This window comes from Vicia villosa, linkage group LG7, assembly GCF_029867415.1.
Source record: "Vicia villosa cultivar HV-30 ecotype Madison, WI linkage group LG7, Vvil1.0, whole genome shotgun sequence".
NCBI lineage: Eukaryota > Viridiplantae > Streptophyta > Magnoliopsida > Fabales > Fabaceae > Vicia > Vicia villosa.
The window spans coordinates 30,791,514-30,817,345 of NC_081186.1; the positions used below are offsets into that span (position 1 = coordinate 30,791,514).

At 35.7% G+C, this 25,832-nt stretch overlaps 1 protein-coding gene across 1 annotated transcript; it reads left to right on the top strand.

Moving 5' to 3' along the window:
- Positions 1-10,279: 10,279 nt before the first annotated feature.
- On the top strand, positions 10,280-11,227 carry LOC131618819 (uncharacterized). The gene has a single exon (XM_058889976.1). The coding sequence runs from the start codon at positions 10,280-10,282 to the stop codon at positions 11,225-11,227; it is 948 nt and encodes a 315-aa protein (XP_058745959.1).
- The last annotated feature ends 14,605 nt before the right edge of the window (positions 11,228-25,832 follow it).

The window sequence follows — 25,832 nt, forward strand, 5'->3', positions numbered from 1 at the left end:
ATAATGATAATGTTGACAAAAAATCAGAAGTTTTGACTGTGGTTTGACCATAGTTTGACTTTTAGGCCAACCAGTCGATTATTGATCCTTTGGGCCATTGTTTAGGAGATAAGTGAGTGTGCCCGATTCTTGAGCAGTTGAAGATCATATGAGTCAAAATATTTTGAAATATGATGGGCAAATTTCGGGTTATGACAGTGTAGCTTAAAAACTCTTAAGATAAAAACAATTTGCACAATGATTTTTATCCTGGTTCGTTGTTAACTAAACTACTCCAGTCCACCCCCTTGGAGTGATTTACCTCACCTGAGGATTTAATCCACTAATCAATCTTGATTACAATGGTTTTCCACTTAGATACCCTCTAAGTCTTCTAGAGTATTCTGATCACAACTTGATCATTCTAGGAAATCAATGCTTAGATACCCTCTAAGACTTCTAGAGAATCCGATCACAACTTGATCTTCTCTAGTTCCTTTACAAATGAATGTAAACAAATTCTTATAAGAGTTACAATGCTTCTTAATAAGCTATAATCACAACTATGATTCATCTTCCAAAAAACCCAAGCAACCTTGAAAAGTAAAGCAATCAAAACAAAAAAATTGGTGATCTAAGCCCTTAGGTAAACCCCTCTTTAGAGACTCCCCAGCAGAGTCGCCAGTTCTGTAACTCGGTGAACTGACTTTTATTTTTATAAGCAACCAATGTTGCGGTGAGCAAGAGTTACCACCGACTTTTATTTTGTCCAACATATTGAAAGGGTAAAAAGAACAGAAAAAGACCCTTTCTTAAGAAAATGGGCTCGGGGGTAGATTATGAAAAGGGAAGGTGTAAGCACCCTTTTCATCCGTAGTTGTCTACGGGCTCTTAATTTACTTAGCTCAATGTTTGTTTTGTTTGATTTAAATTGAAAAGGGACTTAAGGACTTTAGCGTAAATGCGTAGCCTTAGTCTTTGAAAAAGTATTGAAAAAAAGGTTTTTAATCGAGCTAGGCATATTAAGAGCACTACCATAAATTAGTCTTTTTCTAAGCTTTTTATCCTTCTAAGAAAGGGGTAGGGCTATCCTTACCATTTAGGGTAGGTAGTCCTATTGATTGGACGTTCGGGACAATCAACGGGTCATCGAGGTCGTTGAAAGCAACAGGTAGAGGTACCTTTAGCAAGTTTGAAGGGACGATCGTCACTTTTTCGTAGTCAACAAAAGTTCATCGGGGGACTTAGTGACGATTTTATATTGAGGGACCTTTGCTAATGGGTACCTCTACATTTCGAGGGACACGACCTTATCATCGAAGGCAACCGAGAGGGGCGAACCCTAGAGGTGAGTGTGTGAACAAGTAAAAGGAGTGTGTTATTTTCAGTTATTTTAATCTTGATGTTAGTGAGCTAACGATTGATTGATTAGTCTTGTCATACAAACCCTAATTACTAGCAATTGCATATGTACAGAAAATTAAAGTGCGGAAATTAAATCATACGCTATTACATGGCTTCGGGATGGGGGATTACAAACTTAAACGAATGGGAGATGAAACCTATTACAATTATTACAATAAACTTGAACGGAGATTCAAGCGGAAATAATAAAAGTATAAATATACGAATGTCCCCAAGAATAGTTCAATATGTCAAACGTACCTCGCAATAAAAAAAATATTAGCAACATAAATGAAATAGAAACACCAAATAATATGATACATACTAAGAAGTTTCTAATTAAAACAAGAAAAATTCTCATAAAATACAAAATTAAATTTCTGAATTGAAACAAAAATATTTACGTAGCGTATTTTAAACTAAAACGACAATTGAATATTTTTATGGATGTTAATTCTCACTACTATAAAATTAAAATTTCAAAATCCTATTATGATAAAAAACTAAAGTTAAACGTTAGTAGTAATCTCCATAAAATGTGATTAGTTGACAACCCAATGCCCTTTATATTAAAACCACAAATTAAGTCAATATTTTATATTAAAACCATAAGTTAAGTCAATATTAAAATCAAAAATAGAATAAACTCATATTAAAAAATGGTTAGACTTTTTCAACCTCGTGGTTACACACCAATACATACGGCAACACCTAGGGGTGGCAAAATGGGCCGGGGCCCGCCGGGCCGCCCGCGCACCTGCCAAAATTTGGCGGGTTGGGTTGGAATTTTAGGCTCGCCGCTCGCCAAAGCCCGCCCCGCCAAAACCCGCCGCCCGCCATACCCGCCCCGCCAAAGCCCGCTGCTCGCCAAAACCCGCTCCTCCTCCAAAACTCACTCTTTTTTTAGTTAATTCAAGTAATTGCAATTTTTGATGGTTTATTTTATACATTTATTTATAAATATATGTAATATTTTTTAGAGTAAATTTGTTAAAAAATTACTTTTATAAAAAATTATTTAAAAAAATAAGTGAAAAGTATAATTAAAAGGTAAAAAAAGCATATTAATCTATTAAAAAAATATAAATAAAAATAGGCGGGTAAGCCCGCCGCCCGCCATCTTGGCGGAGCGGACATGATTTTGATGCCCATTTTACTTGGCGGGCATGCCCGCCCCGCTCGTTTTTTGACGAGCATAAGGCGGGTCGGGCGGCGGGCGGGGCGGGCGGCCCGTTTTGCCACCCCTAGCAACACCTGTCAATATTATTTTCCTAAAAAAAAACAAAATATGAGCAATAAATAATCAAAGAGAGAAGACACATCATACTTTACTGAGTTTTATCTCCTTCGCTCTCTTCTATTCTCATCTTCACGGTGGTGGATTTGACAGTGAGCGGCGGTGCTGTGGTGGTGTTCATCAGAGGATGACCGGCCGTGGAAGTGTATCGCGCGCGAGTGCGAGTACAGAAGCCTCACGATTTTGGACAAAGGTCCGGTGTTGTGGTGTTGGATTCGGCGAGGTTGCTAGGCGGAGCAGCTGTGTCGTCGGTTACGTGGTCGGCTGGTGTGTAAATCGGAGGTAGTTTCGTTGTAGAGACTGCAGCGCTGTGCAGTGGACCGGTACGATTGCGTCGGCGTTTGCAGATCAGTTCTATGTAAGGCGGAGATCGAAACGGGTTCTCGACGAAGGTGGCTCCGATCGATTGGGATTTTTTTCCTTCTTCTCTGCTTTTCTGCAAAAGAAACAAAAACAAAAGACAATATTTTATACAATGTTAGCTTGTTGTTTGTGTTAAAATATGTGATGAGGAATGGTGAGTTATTGAAAGGTGGGGTTGTTTTATGCTGTTGTTAGTAATCTGAATGATTTTACAGGTTATGTTGGGAAATTGGTATGATGTTTCAATGGAAAGGTGATGATAATTTTGGTTATGGTTGAAGTGGTCATGTGAATGGCTGAGTTGGTTTTATGCTATGGTTTTGAGTTATTGAATTTTGGATTTTGAAGCATGGTGTTGGAAATATAAAAATGGTGTTACTGTACGTGATTTGTAGGTGAATGGTCAAGAGATATTGGAATTTTTTTTGGTTTTTATTTGTATGAGTTTGTGAGAGTGAGATATAATGGTGAGAGGTATATTGGTTAGAAATTTTTGGATGAATGATAGAAGGTTAAGAAAAGTTATATGTGTGATGAAAATTTATGGTGAGGTATGGCCGAGAATAGGGTTAGGAATTGTTGGTCAATTGTTCCTCCCTTACAATGAAAATAACATGCCTTTTTTATAATAAAAAATTAGGTCAAAATTTATTAATTAACATAATCAAACATTTAAACTACATTTGATTTGATCTTAATTATTTAGTTAATTACAAAGATCTTTTTTTAAAAGTGACAAAAACTATTCTAAAAATGTAATATTTAGAAATAAAAACAAATCTTTTTAAATCTTTTTATTTTATGATTTTTTTGATGTTTTTATGAATAAAAATGAAAAAATTGAAAAATTAATATTTTAAAAAAAGCTTAAATAATAAATATGAAAATTAGAAATTAAAATAATAAAAATTCTTTTTTTTGTGATTTTTGAATATAAAATGAAAATAAAATTAAAACTAAAGTTAAAAGCAAATAAAAGGGAAAATGTTAGAATTGAGATTCGAACCCGGAATTTTGTACTTGTCAGCCTTACCTCCTTACCAATTGGACTATGTCACTTAATCGAAATAAAATGACATTTGTAATTAAATAAGGGCAAATTTTGGGGTACAACAGGTGGTGTTGTGGAAGAGCTGTCGAGCTGCAGTCATAAGTTCTACTGTGTAGTTTGGGTTAGAGAAAATTGATGGAAGAATTATTCTTTGACTTATGAAATGTTCAAGTCAAAGATGTGTTGACATAATTAAGATTACACAAGATATAAGATTATTTCGGTGGGCGAAGAGCTTCCTGCCAACAAGGAAGTTAGACCATGAGTTCTTAACCTGGTTTTCGGCATGTGAAAATTCTTGGAGTGGTTTAGCTTCAAGTGAAATTAATTCTTCATGATAAAGTATATTATTGTCGGTGATGATAATGTGAAATTCTTGGAGTGATTTAGCTTCAAGTGAAATATATTCTTCATGAGAGATTATGATAGTTTTTAAAACTATGACTGTCGGTTAAGACAATATGGAAATTCTTGGAGTGGTGTAGCTTCAAGTGACTATACTCTTTATGGTGGAGTATGATTGTCGGAGAAGACAATGAAAGTTGATGTATTATTTTCAATCAAGGTGGAGATTGTTAAGATTGGTTGAAAATATGCATGTTGATACTCTTTATGTAGGAGTATGATTGTCGATGAAGATAATGGAAGCTTATGTATTATTTTAAATCAAAGAAGTCCCACATCGGTTAGTTTTGTGAAGGAAGAGGGAGTCCAAGGCTATATATAGGATTAAAAGTTCTTAACACCCACATCGTTTAGTTTAGTGATGGAAGTGGAAATCCAAAGCTATATATAGGATTCAAGTTTTTCTTTACAAGACGCACCAGTGAAAAGCACTTTAAGCTTGTATTGACTTTCTTTGTTCTCTTATCCTCTTGTATTATAGTGTTGCGAGATGTAGTTAAATTTGGATGGATCAAAAAAATTTGGATGGATCAAAAAAATTTGCATTAATTGGCGTCTCACTACAAGGAAAAATTAGAAAAATCCATCTTTAGGTGATTTTACTTTTCATTTGTTAGACTTGACAAAAATCCTGGAATACTTTTATGGGAAGGTTCAGTTGAATTCTACAGAGGAGGACCAATGATTGATGTTATGTCTAATGGTTATTTTTATAGTTTTAGCCATTGTTTCAGTAGTTATTAAGACATTGTTGGCATTCTTTATATATAGAACCAAGATAAAGTATAAAGGTACTTTTCTTACCCATAGAGCATGTTATTTTTCACAAGATTTGGTTTATTTTTTAAATGGATACCTTCAACTTCTCATAAACATATCTCATCATCATGATTGAACATTTCTTACCACTATTTAGAATTCAAACTTTCAAATATTTATTTTTACTTGTTTAACTTGCTTAAGTATTTTTGATTTATGGTTTTAAATTGCGAATGCGGTTGCGAGTATCATGATTGAGGTCATTATGGTTGATTCGATACGCAATACTACTATTATAGTGTAAATTTTAATCGGTAGAGGTTTAATATATGAAGCTGCATATCCTTGGGTAGATTGAATTGAGGTCATTGTGGTTGATGTGATATGTTATGTGGTTGTTGTAGCGTAAGTTTTAATTGGGAGATGTTTAATATATGAAGTTGCATATCTCTGGGTAGATTGTTGAATGTCCCTAACACATGCAGGGGGAACACCCCCCCCCCCCCCCCCAGTATATTTATTTTTTTACTTGTCATATCAATTTGGTTTATTATCGTTTATTGAGTCTCCCGTATGATTGTACATCTTTTGAATCTAAGTTGAAATCGATTTGTTATTCGTTTTACCATGCATAAGTAAATATTTATGTTTGAACTTGATCAATATGCTTTTAGTCAATTGCATGAGTCAGTGGAATAAAAACAATGTGTGTTTTTACTCAAGTTAAGTGCAAAGAAAAATCTCAAAGTACTTTAAAAACCATGAAATATTGAGATTATGTCTATTTGATTCACATCATACAAATTAAACACACATTCTTATTCAAATCAAACTAAACATGGCCAAAACAATGATTTTTTTAGCAATTTGATTAGAATCAAAATTTGTACTTGATTCAAACCAAGCTCTTCCTGGTCACCCTGTTTGATTTGTTTCAAATCAGACTTTACAGCTGATTCGAATCAGAGCATTTTTTAGCATTTTTCTTAAGGGACTGTTGCACTTGATTTGAAATAGAATTTGAACATGGTTCAAATCACGGGGTCTTGGATTTGAAACAAACATTGGTCGAATCAAACGTGAGATGGGTCAAAAATATGATTTTCTTTTATTCCATTCACTTGCTCATTTAATTCAAACCATGTATTGCTCTTGATTCAAATCTAACCAACAATTTGATAATGAAAATTTAAATGCAAGAGATAAAGAGATAGAGAGAGGACACGAGGAGTTATTTAGGAAATTCATCAATTGTTCTCTCTACGGCTAAGTCTGTCCGCAAATCCAATTTGGAATTGAGATGTCACTCTTACTATGCAAAAAATTGTTTGCAAGAGATGTGAAGTAATCCAACCCTACAAACCCTATGTTTGATGTTGATCCTTTCCCTTCTCTTCCCTTGATCTAAGTTTGATCAAGTCACCCAACAAACACTAATTGATTCACTGTCTCACGCTACTCATTTGCAAGAAACTACCGTTCTTTAATGCTTTCAGTCGGTCGAATCCGAATTGTGATTTATCGTCACACAAGATTACCAATTGATTCACTGTCTCACGCTACTCCTTTACAAGAACCTCTTGTTCTTGAAAGCTTTTCACTCGAACGATTCCAATTATGTTACTCTTGTCAAAAACCCCAAATTAATACCTTGATCTTGGAGTAAAAACCCTAATAGTTTTTCCGATGAAACACCCTAAGATTCTCAACCCAACCTTAGATTACAACCAACCTAAATTGAACATTATCAACCAAGTCTAGATGGCACCCAAACAATGAAATATCATGTGTATGTTTTTTCTGTGTATCCATAGATGCAAGGCTTAAGATGATAAGTAATGTTAGTATGTGTTTATAGTTTTATCAAATTGAAAATGATGAATGTATAAGGTGTTTATAGATGTGAAAGTTAGAGGAAAAAGGGAAACTTAGAAACTTGTAAAAGAATACAAATTTTCGTAAAAATAGCAGCATGTGTCAACACATGTAAGTCATGTGTCAACCTATGTAAATGCATGTGTCCACCTATATCAGGTCATGTGTCGACACATTCAAATAGAAGCTATAGGCTTCAAATCGGTAACATATGTGTTGACCTGAAATACGTATGTATCAACACATAGTAGAAATTTTGAGTACATGTGTCGACCTAAGAAGTAGTATGTGTCGACAAATACATACAGGAGCCAAAAACTTCATTATGGAAGCACATGTGTCGACCTGAAGCACATATGTGTCGACACATGTACTTGTGTTTTAAGCTAAAAATGATTTTTTAAGTTGTAGCGGCGGAAAAATTGGAGTTTAAGCTATTGATTAACTTAACTCACAAGCAAGAGTCGCCATCGAACTTTATTATTTCCAAAAGAGGAAAGGAGAAAATATCAATAACACTCACAAAGAGTCTCCATCAACCTTTTTTTTCAAACTCTTTTCATAATAAAACCTTGACTTTTATCATATGACCTTTTCAAACTCTTTTGGTGCACGTGCACTCTTTTTCTTTTAAAACCTTTTGTTAGAACAAGAATGAGATCTATTGTAGAAATCCTCAAGCTTCTGAACCGTCTTATAAATCAGACTTGCTATGCAATCCTTATTCATAAGTTTGCTACACTAAGACAGAAGTTCTGAGATAGAAAAGAAACTAAATGAAAGTATATCTCATTGGTTATGCCTTATTATATCAAACAATATTCCGCAACATCAATTAAAGCATATCCAAAAGATGAGATACTAAAAGAAAAGAAAAAGATTGGAGAAAGGGAAATAAATATTGAAGAACACAATTCAAACCCCCCTTTCTTGTGTTTTTCTCCACCTTCAATTGGTATCAGAGTAACAAATTAGTGTATTTAATTTCTTTAGTCATTCAATGTGAAGATTCTATGGACCAATCATGTATTTGTAGATATCTCTTTATTCCTTTGAAGCATTTTACATAACATGCAGATTTTTCTGTTTCTCTCTTAAGATTTCAATTTCACAGGCTGATGTTGTGTTTTCCAACATACTTGTTTTCTCATAATACACTTCGTGTATGTTGCCTCTTATGGTGCAATTTAATTTTCTTACACTATCTTGCTTGTGCACACATCCGTTTTCACTTTCAAGGCTTTGTTCTTTATATAGACTTATGGTATATTACCGTTGGAGCATAGTCGTTGAATCATATTTTAATATTTAATGCTTGATATAGATTGAGTCAGGAAATATCTATTTCCAAGACGAATCTCATCATTGGTGTTTGATAGAGTGTCTTCTTCAATTTTCTTCTTCCAAGATAATTACTTTAGGTGGTGTGTCTTCTTTCACTAAGATGTAGACCAAAATAGATATCATAATTTTTTCTTTACTTTGAGTACAGTGATTTCTTCCACGTGACTTAACTGGACCAATTTACGATGTTCTTAGAAGTTACTGATTATTAGGTCAGAACATCTTTTGTTGGCATTGCTTGTTCTTCTGAGAAAGCTTATCGAGCTTTTGTTTCTTTGATGACTTCTGATCTTTTGACTTTAATTGTTTGAACTTGCTTTCATTTAGAACATTTTGTTATTTGACAATGTTCCATTTTTTATCTTCTTGTTGTTTTCAGTTTTCATGCATCTGATATTTTTGGTTTATCCTTTGAGCTTGTCTGATACATTTTCTGATCTATTTTATTCCTCATTCTTTAAGCCTGTCTCTGATATAATTATTATGCTTGTTTTTGGTGAATGTCGTATAAGGCCTTTAGCATAACACCTGCACACTCAATGAAATCATTAGTAATAAAATTGTTACTCACAAAATATATGCTTGTTATCATCAAAACCTGATTCTGAACATAGATCTCAATCTTGTTCTAATAAAAGGTTTTAAAAGAAAAAGAGTGCAAGTGCACCAAAAGAGTTTGAAAAGGTCACATGATAAAAGTCAAGGCAATCGGCTTACAAATATTGGGCTATGGCTTGGTATGTGGACCAAGAATGAGGGGGATCACAATTTATTCGTGCAAATAAGCAAGCAAGCAAATAAAAAGCTAAAGATAAAGGAAGGGGTAAAAATATTACAAGGCTTCGGGAATGGGGGAAACAACTTACCAAATGGGGATGGAATAAAAGTAATGTCCATACAAGTCCATACAAACAAGTTTATACATCCATACAAGCAAGCATAAAGATTAAACATGAAAGGATTGAACTACAAGTGTAAGGGTACTAGCCAAAGACTAGCCTTCTAAATGACCAGATCGAACGATTAACCGAGTAGGTGTCTAGTGTAAGAAAGCCCATGATTAGGGGTGGCAAAGCGGACGACCCGTCCCGTTTAGGCCCGTCCAAAAGTAGGGCGATGCGGAGGCGGGCCAACTTAGGCATATTTTATGATTTTTTAAAATAAAATGCAAATGAACATATAAAATGCTATATATTATTTTTTATTTATTTTTTAATAAAGATGAAAATTAATGAATTAATAGAAAATATGCAAAAATACTGATTTTATGCATCAGTTGAAAATAACAAGGGAAAAATGGTAATATACAACTCTGATACGAGCTGACGTGACCTAGTTTTAATCTGCATATTGCAATATAAATCAATTTACTGTTGAAATATAAACTTGATTTGGGCCTAAATTAATTATTTGGTTCCTTGGGCTTAGCTATTTTGGGCTTAAGTAATTATGGGTCATGTTTCTAGAGAATTCTTGTAGTGTTTGGAGTGTCTAGATATTTCTTATGGTTGTAATATTATCTAGAATACTCTTTGGATCTCTAGAGTTGAGAACTCTCTAGAATTAGTGTGTCTAGAGTTCTCCTTAGAGTAGTATAAATAGAGATGTAATCCTACACATTTGTATCAAGCAAAAATACAAAGTTCTTTCTTCCATAAAGAATTCTCCTACCTATCAAGTTTCCATTAAAGCCTCCAATATTTCTAAATAATTTCCCTCCTCAGAAAGGCTTTATTTCCAACAAAGTGGTACCCGAGCTTCAAGGTCCTCAAAAGATTGCAAATGGAGGTTTTCATTTTCAAATGCGGATGCTCACAAAGAACAACTATGATAATTGGAGTATCAAGATGAAGGCGCTACTAGGATCTCAAGATGTGTGGGATGTCGTTGAGAAAGGCTTCAAGGAGCAAGATGAAGCCTCACTAAGTCAAGGTGCAAAAGATACATTTAAGGAGTCAAGAAAGAGAGACAAGAAAGCTCTCTTCCTCATTTATCAATCGGTGGATGAAGATACTTTTGAGAAGATATCCAACGCAACGACGACCAAAGAAGCATGGGACAAGCTTCAAACTTGCAACAAAGGAGTTGAGCAGGTAAAAAAGATTCGTATTCAAACTCTTAGAGGTGACTTTGAACATTTGTTTATGGAGGAGTCCGAGTCAATTTCTGATTATTTTTCTCGAGTATTGGCTGTAGTCAATCAACTTAAAAGAAATGGTGAAGATGTTGATGATGTGAAAGTCATGGAGAAAATAATTCGCACTTTAAATCCAAGTTTTGACTTCATTGTTACCAACATTGAAGAAAATAAGGATTTAAAGACCATGGCCATAGAGCAACTCATGGGTTCCTTGCAAGCATATGAAGAAAAACAAAAGAGAAAGACTAAACAAAAGGAGGATATAGAGCAACTACTACAACTCAACATAAAGGAAGCAAACAATGTAAACTACAAGAGCCAAAGAGGACGAGGTCGTGGCCAAGATCGTGGACGTGGACGAGGACGTGGAGGAGAAGGTTACAAAACTACTCTAACAACTTCAACAATGGAGAAAGAAGTTGGAATCCATAAGCGACAAGAGGTCGGGGAAGAGGAAATTCATAGTCGAGGTGCGAAAAATCACAAATCAAGTGCTTCAACTGCAACAAGATTGGTCACAATGGATCCGAGTGTAGATTCTCGAAGAAGGTTGAAAAGAAAACTAACACTGTTGAAGAAAAAGGTGGAAAAAGAAACTTTACCAAGTTGAAGAGAAAAGAAACAAGTGGTGCCTCGACACAAGTGCAAGCAACCACATGTGCGGCGATCGAAGCATGTTTGTAGAGATCAATGAAGCGGCAGCTGGCGATGTCTCACTTAGAGATAACTCGAAGATACCGGTCAAAGGCAAAGGTAAAATTCTCATACGCTTGAAGAATGGTAGTCATCAATTCATATCCAATGTCTACTATGTGCCTAACATGAAGAATAATATTTTGAGCTTGGGACAATTATTAGAGAAAGGCTATGACATCCACTTGAAAGAACATAGTCTTTTCTTAAGAGATTGTAGACATAACTTGATTGCTAAGGTGCCTATGTCAAAGAATAGATTTGAACATTCAAAATGATGTGGCAAAGTGTCATAAGGCTTGCTATATGGATTCAACATGGCTATGGCATCTATGATTCGAGCATCTCAACTTCGATGGTCTAGAACGTTTGGAAAATAAGGAGATGGTGAGAGGCTTGCCTAGCATCAACCACCCAGACCAACTCTGTGAAGGATGTCTAATTGGGAAGCAATTCCAAAAAAGCTTTCCAAAGGAATCAACTTCAAGAGCCACAAAGCCGTTATAGCTCATACACACAGATGTGTGTGGACCAATCAAACCCAACTCTTTTGGAAAAAGTAAGTGCTTTCTCCTATTTATTGATGATTATTCCAGAAAAACATGGGTTTATTTCTTGAAGGAGAAGTCAGAAGTGTTTGAAAACTTTAAGAAGTTCAAAGCCCTTATGGAGAAATAAAATGGTCTTTCCATTAAGGCCATGAGATCTGATCGAGGAGTAGAGTTCACTTCAAATGAGTTCAACAAATATTGTGAAGACCATGGAATTCATCAACCACTGATAGTGCCAAGATCGTCACAAAAAAATGGAGTAGCAGAGAGAATGAATCGAACCAAACTTAACATGGTGCAAAGCATGCTCAAGAGCAAGAAGATGCCGAAGGAGTTTTGGGCCAAAGTCGTGGCATGTGCGGTTTACTTGACAAATCGCTCCCCAACAAGAAGTGTGCACGAGAAGACACCACAAGAAGCATGGAATGGAAGGAAGCTCGGGATCTCTCACCTCAAAGTGTTTGGAAGTATTGCCTACACCCATGTTCCAGATGAAAACATAAAGTGGAGAGACGCCGTGGACGAAGAAATCAAGTCAATCACGAAGAATGATACGTGGGAACTTACTACACTTCCACGAGGACACAAAGCAATCGGAGTAAGATGGGTGTACAAGGCGAAGAAGAATGCAAAAGGAGACGTGGAGAGATATAAAGCAAGATTGGTGGCGAAAGGATATAGTCAAAGACAAGGAATTGACTATGATGAGATATTTGCTCCCGTTGCTCGTCTTGAAACTATTAGACTGATCATTTCTTTGGCAGCCCAAAATAAATGGAAGATCTACCAAATGGATGTGAAGTCGGCCTTCTTGAATGGTTTCCTCGAAGAAGAAGTTTATATTGAGCAACCATTGGGTTATGAAGTAAAAGGGCAAGAAGAAAAAGTCTTGATGTTGAAGAAGGTGTTGTACGGTCTTAAGCAAGCACCAAGAGCTTGAAATGTTCGAATCGACAAGTACTTTCAAGACAAGAACTTCATCAAGTGTCCATATGAGCATGCACTTTATATCAAAGCGCAAAGTGGAGATATTTTGATTGTGTGCTCGTATGTAGACGACTTGATTTTCACAGGGAACAATCCAAGCATGTTCGAAGAGTTCAAGAAAGACATGTCAAATGAATTTGAGATGACAGATATGGGGCTCATGGCATATTATCTCGGCATCGAAGTAAAGCAAGGAGACAAAGGAATTTTCATCACCCAAGAAGGCTATGCCAAAGAAGTACTTAAGAAATTCAAGATGGATGACGCCAATCTAGTTGGCACCTCGATAGAATGTGGAAGCAAGTTAAGCGAGCATGAAGATAGAGAGATTGTGGATCCAACTCTATACAAAAGTTTGGTTGGAAGTTTACGTTACTTGACATGTACAAGGCCGAATATTCTCTATGCCGTAGGAGTCGTAAGTCGCTACATGGAAGCTCCAACAACAACTCACTTCAAGGCGGCAAAGAGAATTCTTCGATACATCAAAGGTACAACAAACTTTGGCTTGCACTATTACTCTTCTAACAATTATGAGATTGCTGGCTACAGTGATAGTGATTGGAGTGGAGACTTGGATGATAGAAAGAGCACTACTAGTTTTGTATTCTTCATGGGAGATACTGCTTTCACTTGGATGTCAAAGAAGCAACCTATAGTCACCCTATCAACTTGTGAAGCCGAGTATGTCGCCGCCACATCATGTGTTTGTCATGCAGTTTGGCTAAGGAACTTGCTGAAAGAGTTAAAGATGCCACAAAAAGATCCTATGGAAATATGTGTTGACAATAAATTAGCACTTGCTTTAGCAAAGAATCCCGTCCTTCATGAAAGACGTAAGCACATCAACACCCGTTACCACTTCATAAGAGAATGCATTGAGAATAAGGAGGTAAAGTTGAAGTATGTGATGTCTCAAGATCAAGTTGCCGACATTTTTACAAAGTCACTCAAGTTGGAAACTTTGTTGAAGCTAAGGAGTATGCTTGGAGTCACAAATCAAGTTTAAGGGGGAATGTTGAAATATAAACTTGATTTGGGCCTAAATTAATTATTTGGTTTTTTGGGCTTAGTTATTTTGGGCTTAAGTAATTATGGGTCATGTTTCTAGAGAATTCTTGTAGTGTTTGGAGTGTCTAGATATTTTTTATGGTTGTAATATTCTCTAGAATACTCTTTGGATCTCTAGAGTTGAGAACTCTCTAGAATTAGTGTGTCTAGAGTTTTCCTTAGAGTAGTATAAATAGAGATGTAATCCTTCACATTTGTATCAAGCAAAAATACAAAGTTCTCTCTTCCATAAAGAATTCTCCTACCTATCAAGTTTCTATTCAAGCCTCCAATATTTCTAAACAATTACTCTCGTCACAAAGGCTTTATTTCCAACATCTACCTCCCATACCTGCCACAAATAATGAAGGGGAACCAAGTGAGAGAGAAGCACATCATATATGGTGGATAACAATCACGTATACATGAACGATTCTTGTTCTTCCCATGTGACATATGCAAGGTTCATAGTTTGTGAGTTACGATCAGCATCAGATATATAATGTTCAGGAATTTGTGGAGAAACAATGTACTTTTCGCCCCTTTTGTGCCTTGAAGCACACCTTCAACAAGTTTAACTAAATTCGTAGTTTTAAAGGAGAGGCTACAACCGAGAGAGATTGGTCATTGCTGGAGTTAGTTATGCAAAGAGAAGGACTATAATTGGTCATTGCTTTTGTGCCTTGAATTAGTATTCTTTACTAATATGATTCTTGTTTTACAAGGAAACTCCTCAATTAGTACAGTTTCATGAAACAAGACACAAGTTTCCTAAAAAAAATACCCCAACAGAAATAATGCCAACTTGTACCCTATTTTTCTCTATCAATTATCAATGTAATTTATAACTACCAGTGCCTATGTTGAAGAAACCTGAGTCTAATTTCCAATTTCACTTAAATAAGCTCAATCCTATTAATATACATGTATACATCATTAACTAGAACTTACAACCAAATTATCTCAACCAAAATTTAACAAAATCAGGACATTCCAAAGAGTAATTCACGTAAAAAAATGTGTGTAGGTTTTAATAGATCAAGTTTCATCCAAGAAAATACATATAAATAAAATTATGAAGAAATTACCAAAAGTATACACATATCAACTCATAGACAACATAACATTATTTCTATACTGTAACTTGAAACTAATATTTCTCCCCCTTTGCATAACCTATTATAGTCCTTCTAAAGCATATCTTTGCTGAATACTAATTCACTAACCAGAACTTACAGCCAAATTATCTCAACAAAATTAGGACATTCCAAAGCCTATTTCACATAAAGAGGTTTTATTAGTTCATTTTTCATCCCAGAACAATAGGTATAGAGAAAGTTATGAAGAAATTACCAAGAGTATACACATATGATAACATAACACTATTTACATCCTTTAACTTGAAATTAATATTTCTCCATGCATAGTGTCAGTACATTGCATATATACATTGTTATAATATGATTGGAAGATTTTCAGTGTTATTTCCTGGTGATGTGATTGATTATAATTGGTGTTGTTGATGAATGTTTCTGAAAATCTAAATATATTGAAGTTGGGTGAATAATGTGCTTATGATGTTTTATTGTTTATGAACTCATAACATTTGTTAATTGCGAATGAGACACACCCTTACTGTTGACATTTTTCAGATTAGGGAGTAGCGGCTATTGAGCTTGGTGAGGATAGCTTATAGGCTAATCTGTTTAGTCGTAGCGTCGGTGTCATGGTCTGATTTATAACACCGGGGAACGTTTGTTTTAGAGTTGTTTGATAATTCTTATTTTATTTTGTTGAATAATTTTGTTAAGTTTTGGAGATGATAAACGCTGGTTTAATATTATTCAACTTCTGAACCTTATTTCCGCTGTGTTAACATGTTTCGGTGAATATTACTTATTGAGTTCCTCGTGGTAAGCATGACATGTGTCTTAAAAATGATTTTTGGCGAGTTGTAGCATCCTTTTTCACATGTTACTATGAATTATTTAATATATTCTGTGGAGGTTTAGAAGGGTGTTACAATAGTGGTATCAAAGCATAGTCGGTCGTTGTGACTAGAGTCTTATCGTTATTATTCCTTTGTATACGACTAGTGTGATGTTTACATTGTCGATACTTTTGTTCTAATAGAATTTGTTTTGTGAATTAGCAGAAAAATGGATGGAAGAAGTGGAAGAAACGATGATGCAGTTGCCAAAGCTTTGGGCATGATTACTGGTGTGCTGGGAGGGAATCCCAACGGAGCTGCACTTGGAGCTAACAGGCAGCTGGGAGAATTTTAGAGGAACAATCCTCCGTTGTTCAAAGGCACTCAGGATCCTGAAGGTGCTCAGAATTGGCTGAAGAAAATCAAAAGGATTTTCCGAGTGATAGATTGTGCTGAGAACCTGAAGGTGAGGTATGGTACTCACATGTTATCTGAGGAAGTTGATGACTGGTGGGTTGCTACTAGAGTTGAACTGGTGTAGCAATCACTTGGGTGGTGTTTAGGAGAGAATTTCTGAGGAGGTATTTTCCGGAAGATGTTCGGGGAAGAAAAAAGATTGAATTCTTGGAGCTGAAGCAGGGTAATATGTCTATTCCTGAGCATGCTTCCAAGTTTGTAGAATTTGCTAAGTACTATACTCACTACATAAATGATGAGGCTAGTGAATTCTTGAAGTGCATCAAATTTGCGAATGGCCTTCGTGATGAAATCAAGCAAGGTATCAGATATCAGAGGATTCACCGATTTGCTGACTTGGTGGATTGTAGTAGGATCTTTGAAGAGGATAATATCAAAGTGATGTCATCCCACTCTCGCGAGTTGGTTGACAAGAAAGGGAAGAAACATATGGACCGAGGTAAACTATATGGTAGAGGAAATCCTAAAGTTGGTGATCTGAACCTTATTTCCAATGTGTTAACATGTTTCGGTGAATGTTACTTATTGAGTTCCTCGTGGTAAGCATGACATGTGTCTTAAAAATGATTTTTGGCGAGTTGTATCATCCTTTTTACATGTTACTCTGAATTATTTAATATATTGCTTGGGGGTTTAGAAGGGTGTTACATCAAGCATATGCACAAAACACATACAAAATAATCTAGCACATTCATACCTGATCAAATACTTGCAACCATATAAAATACACACTTCAAAGCCAACATCAATTCGACATATCAGCCCAACCCGAGCCATCGTATTTCGCATCCATCCGAGAGAAAAACCCGTAGTGATACTCATGATCACGCCTGCCCCAAAAACTAATAAGATTGGTTCAATAATCCAGTGCACTAGCTAACAATCGTCTCCTCACAATAGAATTCCTAACACGATTTCTAAACAATTCTGTAACACTAATTAACCTCTCCTAACTAGTCTGCAGCTATGACAAACAATCTTCATATCTTCCTAAACTGACCATTCATGCCAAAGATCCTGCAGCAAAGAAAAAACTGCTCCAAAACCGGTTGTTGCAAATTAAACTGAAACAAGGCTATGCCATACGAACATCACCCTGCACAAACCGGTCCCTTCCTCAAACTCACTATAACTACATCAATTATGCGGATCCATGGGGAAACCGTTTCACTACTAGCCGTACATACACCAGCCCTACAATTTCATTCACAAAAACCATAACAAAATTAGTTCACTAATCCTAACAGAATTTTGTAACTAACTTCCTTAGAACAAACACTTCCAGCCAACTGTCAACCTCTTAACCAAATACTAACTAATTCTAATTACCTCTCAACCAACTGCCACCTCATCAATAAATCGTAACTATCATTTTGATCTACTGCACACCATTTAACCAGTCCACATCCCAAGCACTTCACTTAGAGTAGAACAAAGCCAAAACAGTCATAAACTAACCTTTCCCTAACACTCATTGCACCTATAGCCAACCCTAAACACCCATAACAGTCTCAACTAACAAACTTATAACAGAAAATAGCTAACTATAATTGAATCCTACAGAAAATCTCTAACCTCTCGCCTTCATAACTAACTGAGTCAGCACTCTAACCAACTAACTCAGTGAGTTAACCACCTGAGTTCAAGCAAACAAACTCCAAGCCTAGAACTAACAAAAACCGATCCTAATCACCACCAAAACCTATCTCCAAGCCAAAACTCATCCGAACCTAAGCATTATATAAACTCTCTTCCCTCCATTTTTCACACACACGCTTCATTCATCACCTTCACCTTTCATCATATTCATCATTCTCTCCAATTAATTCATCACTCTCCATCCACTTCTCTCTCTCTCCCTCTCTTCATCACCCTCTCACATTCACCACTCTCGCAGTTTTTCAATCTCCTTCAACCTTCACCATCACCTTCATCTTCCTCAAACATCACTATATGCTCTAATCACTATAGTTGCTAGAGTTTCAACCTCTAAAACTCTAACAACTGAGCTAAACCTCAAGCAACTATGCAGTACAACTCAACAACTTAGAGTTTAACAAATAAAAAAGAAGAAGAAGATGATCGAAGGAATTAGAGGACGGAGAAGAATCAAGAACAAGTAAGAGCTCAGAGTGCATGTTACCTAAAATTCTCCGTCGCCTTTGTGAATACAAGATTACACTCAAAGATGTTTTTGATTCATGGCAAACTCAAATAAGCATTCAAACAACAAGGCGGAAGCAGAAAACTCAAAGAAAAGCAAGCATTGATCACTCATGATAGTACAGGTTAATCTATTATGCTTATAGGTCGACTCAACACAAGCAGAACAAGAAGAATGCAGAAAACCAGCAGTTAGGTCGACCTACTGTCAACCCAGGTCGACCTAAAATGGAGAAAAATCCATATACTTCTGCTAGGTCGACTCACACATCATCTAGGTCGACCTAAATTGATGAAATTTACATACCAGCCTGCTAGGTCGACCTACACAACAACTAGGTCGACCTAATCTGAGAAAATGTCCCCAGAATGCATTTGAAGAGGATTCTGGTCGACCTACTCCTTAAACAGGTCGACCTAACTGGGAGCAAAATTCTGCAAGCTCTGCTAGGTCGACCTAAGTGTCGCGGGGAAAAATCGTTATCTTTTTTTCTGGATGAGACACCTGATGCCTTCTTTGGGCTCGAGTGCTCAAAAAAAATGATTTTTCTTTTGTACCGACCAAACTTTTTATTGTTTCCAAAGTAGGAAAAGGAAAAAAGCTGCAATAACCTAAAAAGTGGGGGAGAGATTCCGGGTAAGAGGGTTGGTTATACGAAGGGAAGGTATTAGCACCCAACGTATCTATAGTACTCTATAGGTTTCTTTGTTTTGTTTATTCCATTCTTGTTGTGGTGGAGGTTCTTGTGAGAAAGAGGTGGGACCTAAGGTGTTTGTTTGATTATGCTCGCAAAGATCATCGCGATCCTCTGCATACATATCCCCTAGAGGGAATCAGAGCATCTGTAGCTCGGGGTCTACGGGTGCTAAGGTTTGAATGGTTTTTTTTTGTTTTGTTTTGCTCGCCAAGGATCGACCTTGTGCCTACGTATTCTCAAAGGGATGTTGAGAAAGTCAGAGCAATCGTAGTTCCCACTTATGCTAGTGGAAGCAAAGGAAAAGAGACAAATGTCATCTAAATGTTCGATGTATCTAATCTATATCATCACATACATCTGTTTGATTTTTGTTTGAAAATCTTTTCATTATAAGCCCTGGGCTGTACCACTTATGGCGCTTAGAATGATAAAGATGTTTTTGTTGTTTAACCAGCCTTGTGGCAAAAACTTTCAATGAAGTCAGCCTTGTGACAAAAAGTTTTGATTAATCAGCCAGCCTTGTGGCAAAAGTTTCAATGAAGTCAGCCTTGTGACAAAAACTTTGATTAATCATCCAGTACGGTGGTAAAACAGTTTGATTGATTAGCCAGCCTTGTGGCAAAAAAAGTTTGATTGATTGATTGATTGATTGTTTGTGATGATATAACAGAGATACTCCTATCATAGAGATGAAAAATGTCTAATCTCCTAGGGTATTTGTTTTGGATATTGGGGATGCTTATAAGAAGCCCGTGGGTCCTTGTACGAAGCCCAAGAGGAGGCTATCCAAGGGTCCTTGCATTGTAAGCCCAAGAGGAGGCTATGGGAGGGACAATCCAGGGTCCTTGCATTGTAAGCCCAAGAGGAGGCTATGGGAGGGACACTCGTTTGTACAAAGCCCAAGGGGAGGCATGGTATAGTTGGCTTGAGCTCTTAGAGCGATTTCACCGGGAAACCATACTCTATGTCCTAACCTAAACTAGGGAGATTCTTTGCACGAAGCCCAATAGGAGGCTATGGGGAACCTAGTGTTGTACTAAGTTGAATAAGCACACATATCACACATATGAAAAAACATGAACAAGTATGAACAAACATGAACAAGTATGAACAAGCACATATATATGACAAAGTATGTGTATATAATGGAGTTTATGAAGGAAATATACCTGTAAGCATGATCCATTTGTATACACAGGGCTCGGGACTCATACTCGGGGAGAGGTCCACTTAAGCTATGTAAACAGGTATTTACAAAAGGGCTTGGGACTTATACCTACCTGGAGGCCCATGGTATTTTTTTGGGAAGATTTAAAGAAAACCTTCATTTTTGGTTTGTTATTCAAAGTTAAAAAGACAGATTGAGATATGTACAAAAATGTGTGTGTACAATGAAATACCTAATTTCATGTACTGGAATGGGTCTGTACAAAAGGGGCTTGGGACTTATACCTACGTGGAGGCCCGTGTTTTATTTTATAAAACATGGTTGATTGTTTATTTACAAACGCGTCGTTTCGTCGTTTTGAAAACAGTTTGAAAAGTATTGTTTTGAAAGAGTTTTCTGTACAAAGAAAAACTGTGAAAAGAAAGAGGAAAGGGACTTATACTCTCTAATATTCGAGAGGCCCATATCTCTTTGAAAATCAATTGATCAAATAAAAAGATTTAATCAATAGTTTCTTTTGAAATCAAAAAGAGATGGTTTATCGTTTTTTTGAAAAGAATTGCGATCGCTTGTTTTAAAACGATTTGAAATTGAAAGAAATCAAATTAATCAAGATAAACAAAAAGATTATGCTTAATTAACACCTAAATGATTAGGGTTTGATCACAAAATATTTATAAGTGATTAGGTTTGAAAATTAAATGAAAAAACAATATTTAAAGTATTTAAAAACATTTAAAATGTATCATTTTAAACCTAATTAAAAACATATTAAATAAATCTTTTTTTGTGATTTTTTTTGATATTCATAAAATATATATATTAAATAAGAGGTGTGTAAAAAATGAATGAAAAATGAATTAATTTGGTTAGTTAAATAATTAATTGAAGTTGTGAAGAAAATGAAAGAAAATAGGTACTAAAAAATTGGTTTTGTCTCTACAAGGGTTTGAACCCACGACCTCACGCTCACCACTCAAAAACATAACCAACTGGACCACGCGCGTGGTCTGATTATCAAAGGCAAGGATTAGGTTATATTTTGAGTCAAGTTACTAAATTCAGCTTCAAAAATATGGCGCCAAGAACATGAATCCCAATTGAATTTGAAAATTCTGGAAACTGGATCAAATTGATCAAGTGAAGGGTCTAATTCACTCGTTTTTTCACAAGGATCACGATGGTGGTCTTTAATTCCATTTATTTTCACTCTAAGGGGGTCAATTCTCTGATGAACACGAAGAACCCTAATTCTATGATTCATTCTAAAATCGTGTATGTGCAAGTTAAGATGCAATTGATTGAGGGTTAATGATCCTCATAGGTGCAGAAACAAGATGGTATGCTCACATTTCATTTATGATGCGTGCAAGTATGAGTTTGAAGTTCATGAGGCTTACCTTCAAAAACGGCCAAAGTGGAGATTGAATTCTTCAGTAGAGGTGTTACAGATGCTTTGCAATGATCTGGATAGCTTCAATGATGATTATGGAACATGTTTGGATTCTTGGAGTGAACTGAATTCATCTGAGCATAGCCATGGGACCCGATCTGCAGTTGCTTGGAGTGAGGATCGAATTTGAAGATTATGAGGTTACAGGTCATATGTGAGTGTTTGGATCATTCATATGAAGTATATGGAGGGTGTTAGAAGTGATAGTTTGGGCAGATATGGCTTGATGTGAGAATTGGCATGTTAAGGTTCACTTTATGCAAACATGGAGGTGAGATGGTGATTCTGAGTTTTAAGGTGTTTTTGGGTGTGTGGATGGATCAAACACATCACATTTGATGTTTATGGGATGTTAGAACCCTCACTTTGCTCAGAAATTGCAAGAAATGGAAATTGCAATTCTCCCTCTTTGAAACTCATGAAACTTGTAACTTAAGAAAGAAGAGAGAAAACCTATGATTATGAGGTTTTGGTGTGAGTTTGAAGATGATTTGAACCTCTATTTATAGGCCAAGGATTCTGAATGCAAAGCTCTTGCAAGTTGATCAAGAAGTGATGATTTGGCTTAAGAGATAAAATGGAATCTTTCACATTAAATGCAAATGGTTAAAAGTGACTTAACCATGGTTATTTCTCTAGCTTCTTATCCTCTTCCATTCTGATCTTCAAATCAGAAAATATCATTCAATTATTGCTTCTATGCATCATTGCTTGGATTATAGGTCATGTAGTCTTGAAACTTAGTGAAAAATGGTGCAAATCCAAGTGAAAATGATCACTAATGTCAAAATTCAAAACCATGGCTACACTCCATATTTTTTCATGCTCTTGGTCATTTTGGAAAGCTCATATTACACACTTCAAAACCCTAGTTGAAAGTTTCTTCAAGACCTTTAAGGAAATGGGTGAAAAAGATCCATGAACTTTGAAGAAAATGAAGTCTTAAGTGAAATTTTCAAAAGATACCAACTTTGAAGCTCCATATCTCTTAAATGGTTGATCTTTTGGAAAAAAATTATATGTGACAAAGTTGTTCATTGGATCAAAATATACAACTTCAATGTTGGAAGTTTTTTTCAGTTTGTAGGTGAAATTTTGAGTTATTCCCTTCCAAAGTTTGAAAAAAAACCATGAAAAACACTTAGAAATTTTTCTAAGTATGGAAAGTCAAACTTTTGACTTTTTGATTCTTGATTGATTTTCTTGATTTTTCTTGATCAAATGACTTCATATATCATACATTGATGATTAAAAACTTCAAAAGTCATGGTTGACCAAAATTCTCCAAAAGTCAATGGTGATCTTGCACAGTTGACTTTTTCAAACGAATCGCGTTTCTGGAGATTTCAAATGAACCAAGCTATCCTCACCAAATGAATGGTATGAATGGATCATATTGAAGCATTAGAGAATATTGAGCCATGGTTTGAGTTGTGACACCATGTCCTGATTAAAAGGTCAGTTGTTCAGTGAATTAGGTCAAAAACCCTAATTGTCGACCTGATAAAATTGATGACTGTGGATCTTGAATTGAGATGCAATTTCCATTGGATATTGTCATAGGGATTATTTGAGGATGATTGAAACCTTTGATTGACTCCCTGGGGATTTTTAGGGTTTCCTAAATGTGATCCCTGATTTTAGTCCCTAATAGTTCAAAACCCTAATCTGATGATTTGAAATTTCACTGTTGATCAATCCTTGTGTAGGAGATGTCTTGAGTCAATGGATTAGGTCAAAATGATGTACTTGGGGTCTTGAGGTCATGTCCCAAGTCATTAGGTCAAATCCTGAGCAAAAGTCAGGAGTGTGCTATCTTCAGTCAAAACCCTAATTCAGTCGATTCAGAGCCTTTGAGCTTGTTGAAATGAATCTCTGAGGACCAAATGTTGATTGTTGATGAAGATGATTCATTTGAGATGAAGGGGGAACAAAACCCTAATTGATTGTTACTTGTACTGATGAGTGATTTCCTGATTAAATCCTGCTGAGTCACAAGTAGCAAACACAAGCTATGCAATTTGTTAGGGATGCAAATGATGCATATGCAATGATATGAGGTGGTATCTTAGGTCAAAAATTGGGGTATGACAGTAACATGCACACCTGTATTTTTTTACTAGTACAATGGCGCTCACCATGAGGATCTTATAAAATTATGGGTTATTACCATTTTTGCTCCTTTCCATATGAGCCATATTTGGTTTGCCCCCTGTAAATTTTTTGTTGTTGTAAAAGTAACCTTGCCATTAGAAGATTCTGTTTAGATTAACCTTGTGGTAAAATGGCACACGCCCTTAGCATATGTGGCATGCATCGTGTAATTTTTTTCTTCATTTTTTTAAATGCGAAGTATACATACTAATGCCACATCATATTATTTCACTTATTATATTTAAAAACTCATTTTGGTTATACACCTCAAGATTTTCCCTAACCGTGAACCACCATTAAAGAATCTCTGCATCTCATTAAAGAATCACTGCATTTCGTTGAAGAATTGTGACCTCGGTATGTTTTTTACATTCCATTTTAGCATATTCGTGTATTATTTGCTTTAGGGTTTCTGGGGATTCTGATTAAAAGGGTTTGTGAAACAAATAATGAGTAATGCCTTGGGAGAAAAATGTCAGAAGAAAAGCTTGTAAGAAAAATTCTTAGATCTTTACCTAGAAAATTTGACATAAAGGTGACAGTCATTGAAGAAGCTCATGACATCAGCCTAATGAGAGTTGATGAACTTGTTGACTCACAACAAGCTTTTGAATTGACTATTAGTGACAAGTTTGAGAAAAAGAACAAGAGCATAACTTTTGTATCCATTGCTGAAGATAAAACACATCAAGGTGATCTGGATACAGAGGAAGGATTGTCCAATACCATTGTGTTACTTGGGAATCAATTCAATAGAATTATGAAGATAATGGATAGAAGAGGAAGACCAAATTTCAAGAACATCTCATCTGACATCAGGAATGATAATGATTCTTAGAATAATATCAGGCCTGAAGAGAAGTCTAATCAAAGCAAAGGTGTTCAATATTATGAGTGTGAATATTTTAGACACATTAGACCAGAATGTCTCATTTTTCTCAAGAAGCAGACAAAGGGCTTTATTGTAACTTAGTCTGATGATGATGAGTAAGAAGATGAGTCCAAACTGAGACTGCTAAACTCGTGATGGCTCTTTATGGTTGATGGGTAGATGAAATAGAATCTTGTGATGATAATGATCTCTATAAAGATCTGAATGTGTCATACAAGAATACTTGTGACAGGTGTGAAGAAAGTCTCAAGACAGGATAAGAATAGAGAAAGATCATAGCTGAATTGGAAAATGAAAAGAAGAAACTTCTATGTACTGTTTCTCATCTTCAAAGTGAGGTAACTCTCTTAAATTTCAAGCTTGACAACTAGATAAACTCTTTAAAAAAGATGAAAAATGGAGCTGATATAATGAAAGAAGTTGAAGGTACAAAGGTTAATCATTCATTTAATAACCAACAAAATAAAAGATCTATAGAAAAGTTCTTTCGTGCTAAAAATAAAAGAATGATCAACATGTCCAACCACATGTTCCAACATATTGGCAAACTTAATGAAACTCCAACAAATTTCAATTCTTCAACTTTGAGATGTCATTATTGTTGTGTGAGTATGGTCATATTAAGCCTTTCTCTTATAAATTGTTTGGAGATAAAAAATATTCAGCTCATTCTAAGGCTAGTCAAGTTAGCAAAAAGAGAAGTGTTAAAGAAAGAGATGTTAATCTTATAGCTCATACCTCCTTGAGAGCTTCAAATAGAGAAGACTGGTACTTTGATAGTGGTTGTTCTAGACATATGACAGGGGTTTCAGAAGTTGTTAGTGGATATGAGATATCACCCCACAGGTGCTGTCAGATTTGGTGATGGGTTTAAAGGAGTAGGAAAATTGATGTTTGATGATTCTCCAAATTTAGAAGATGTACTTCTTGTGAAAGGACTATCTGTTAATCTTATTAGCATTAGTCATCTATGTGATCAAGGGTTGTTGGTCAATTTCT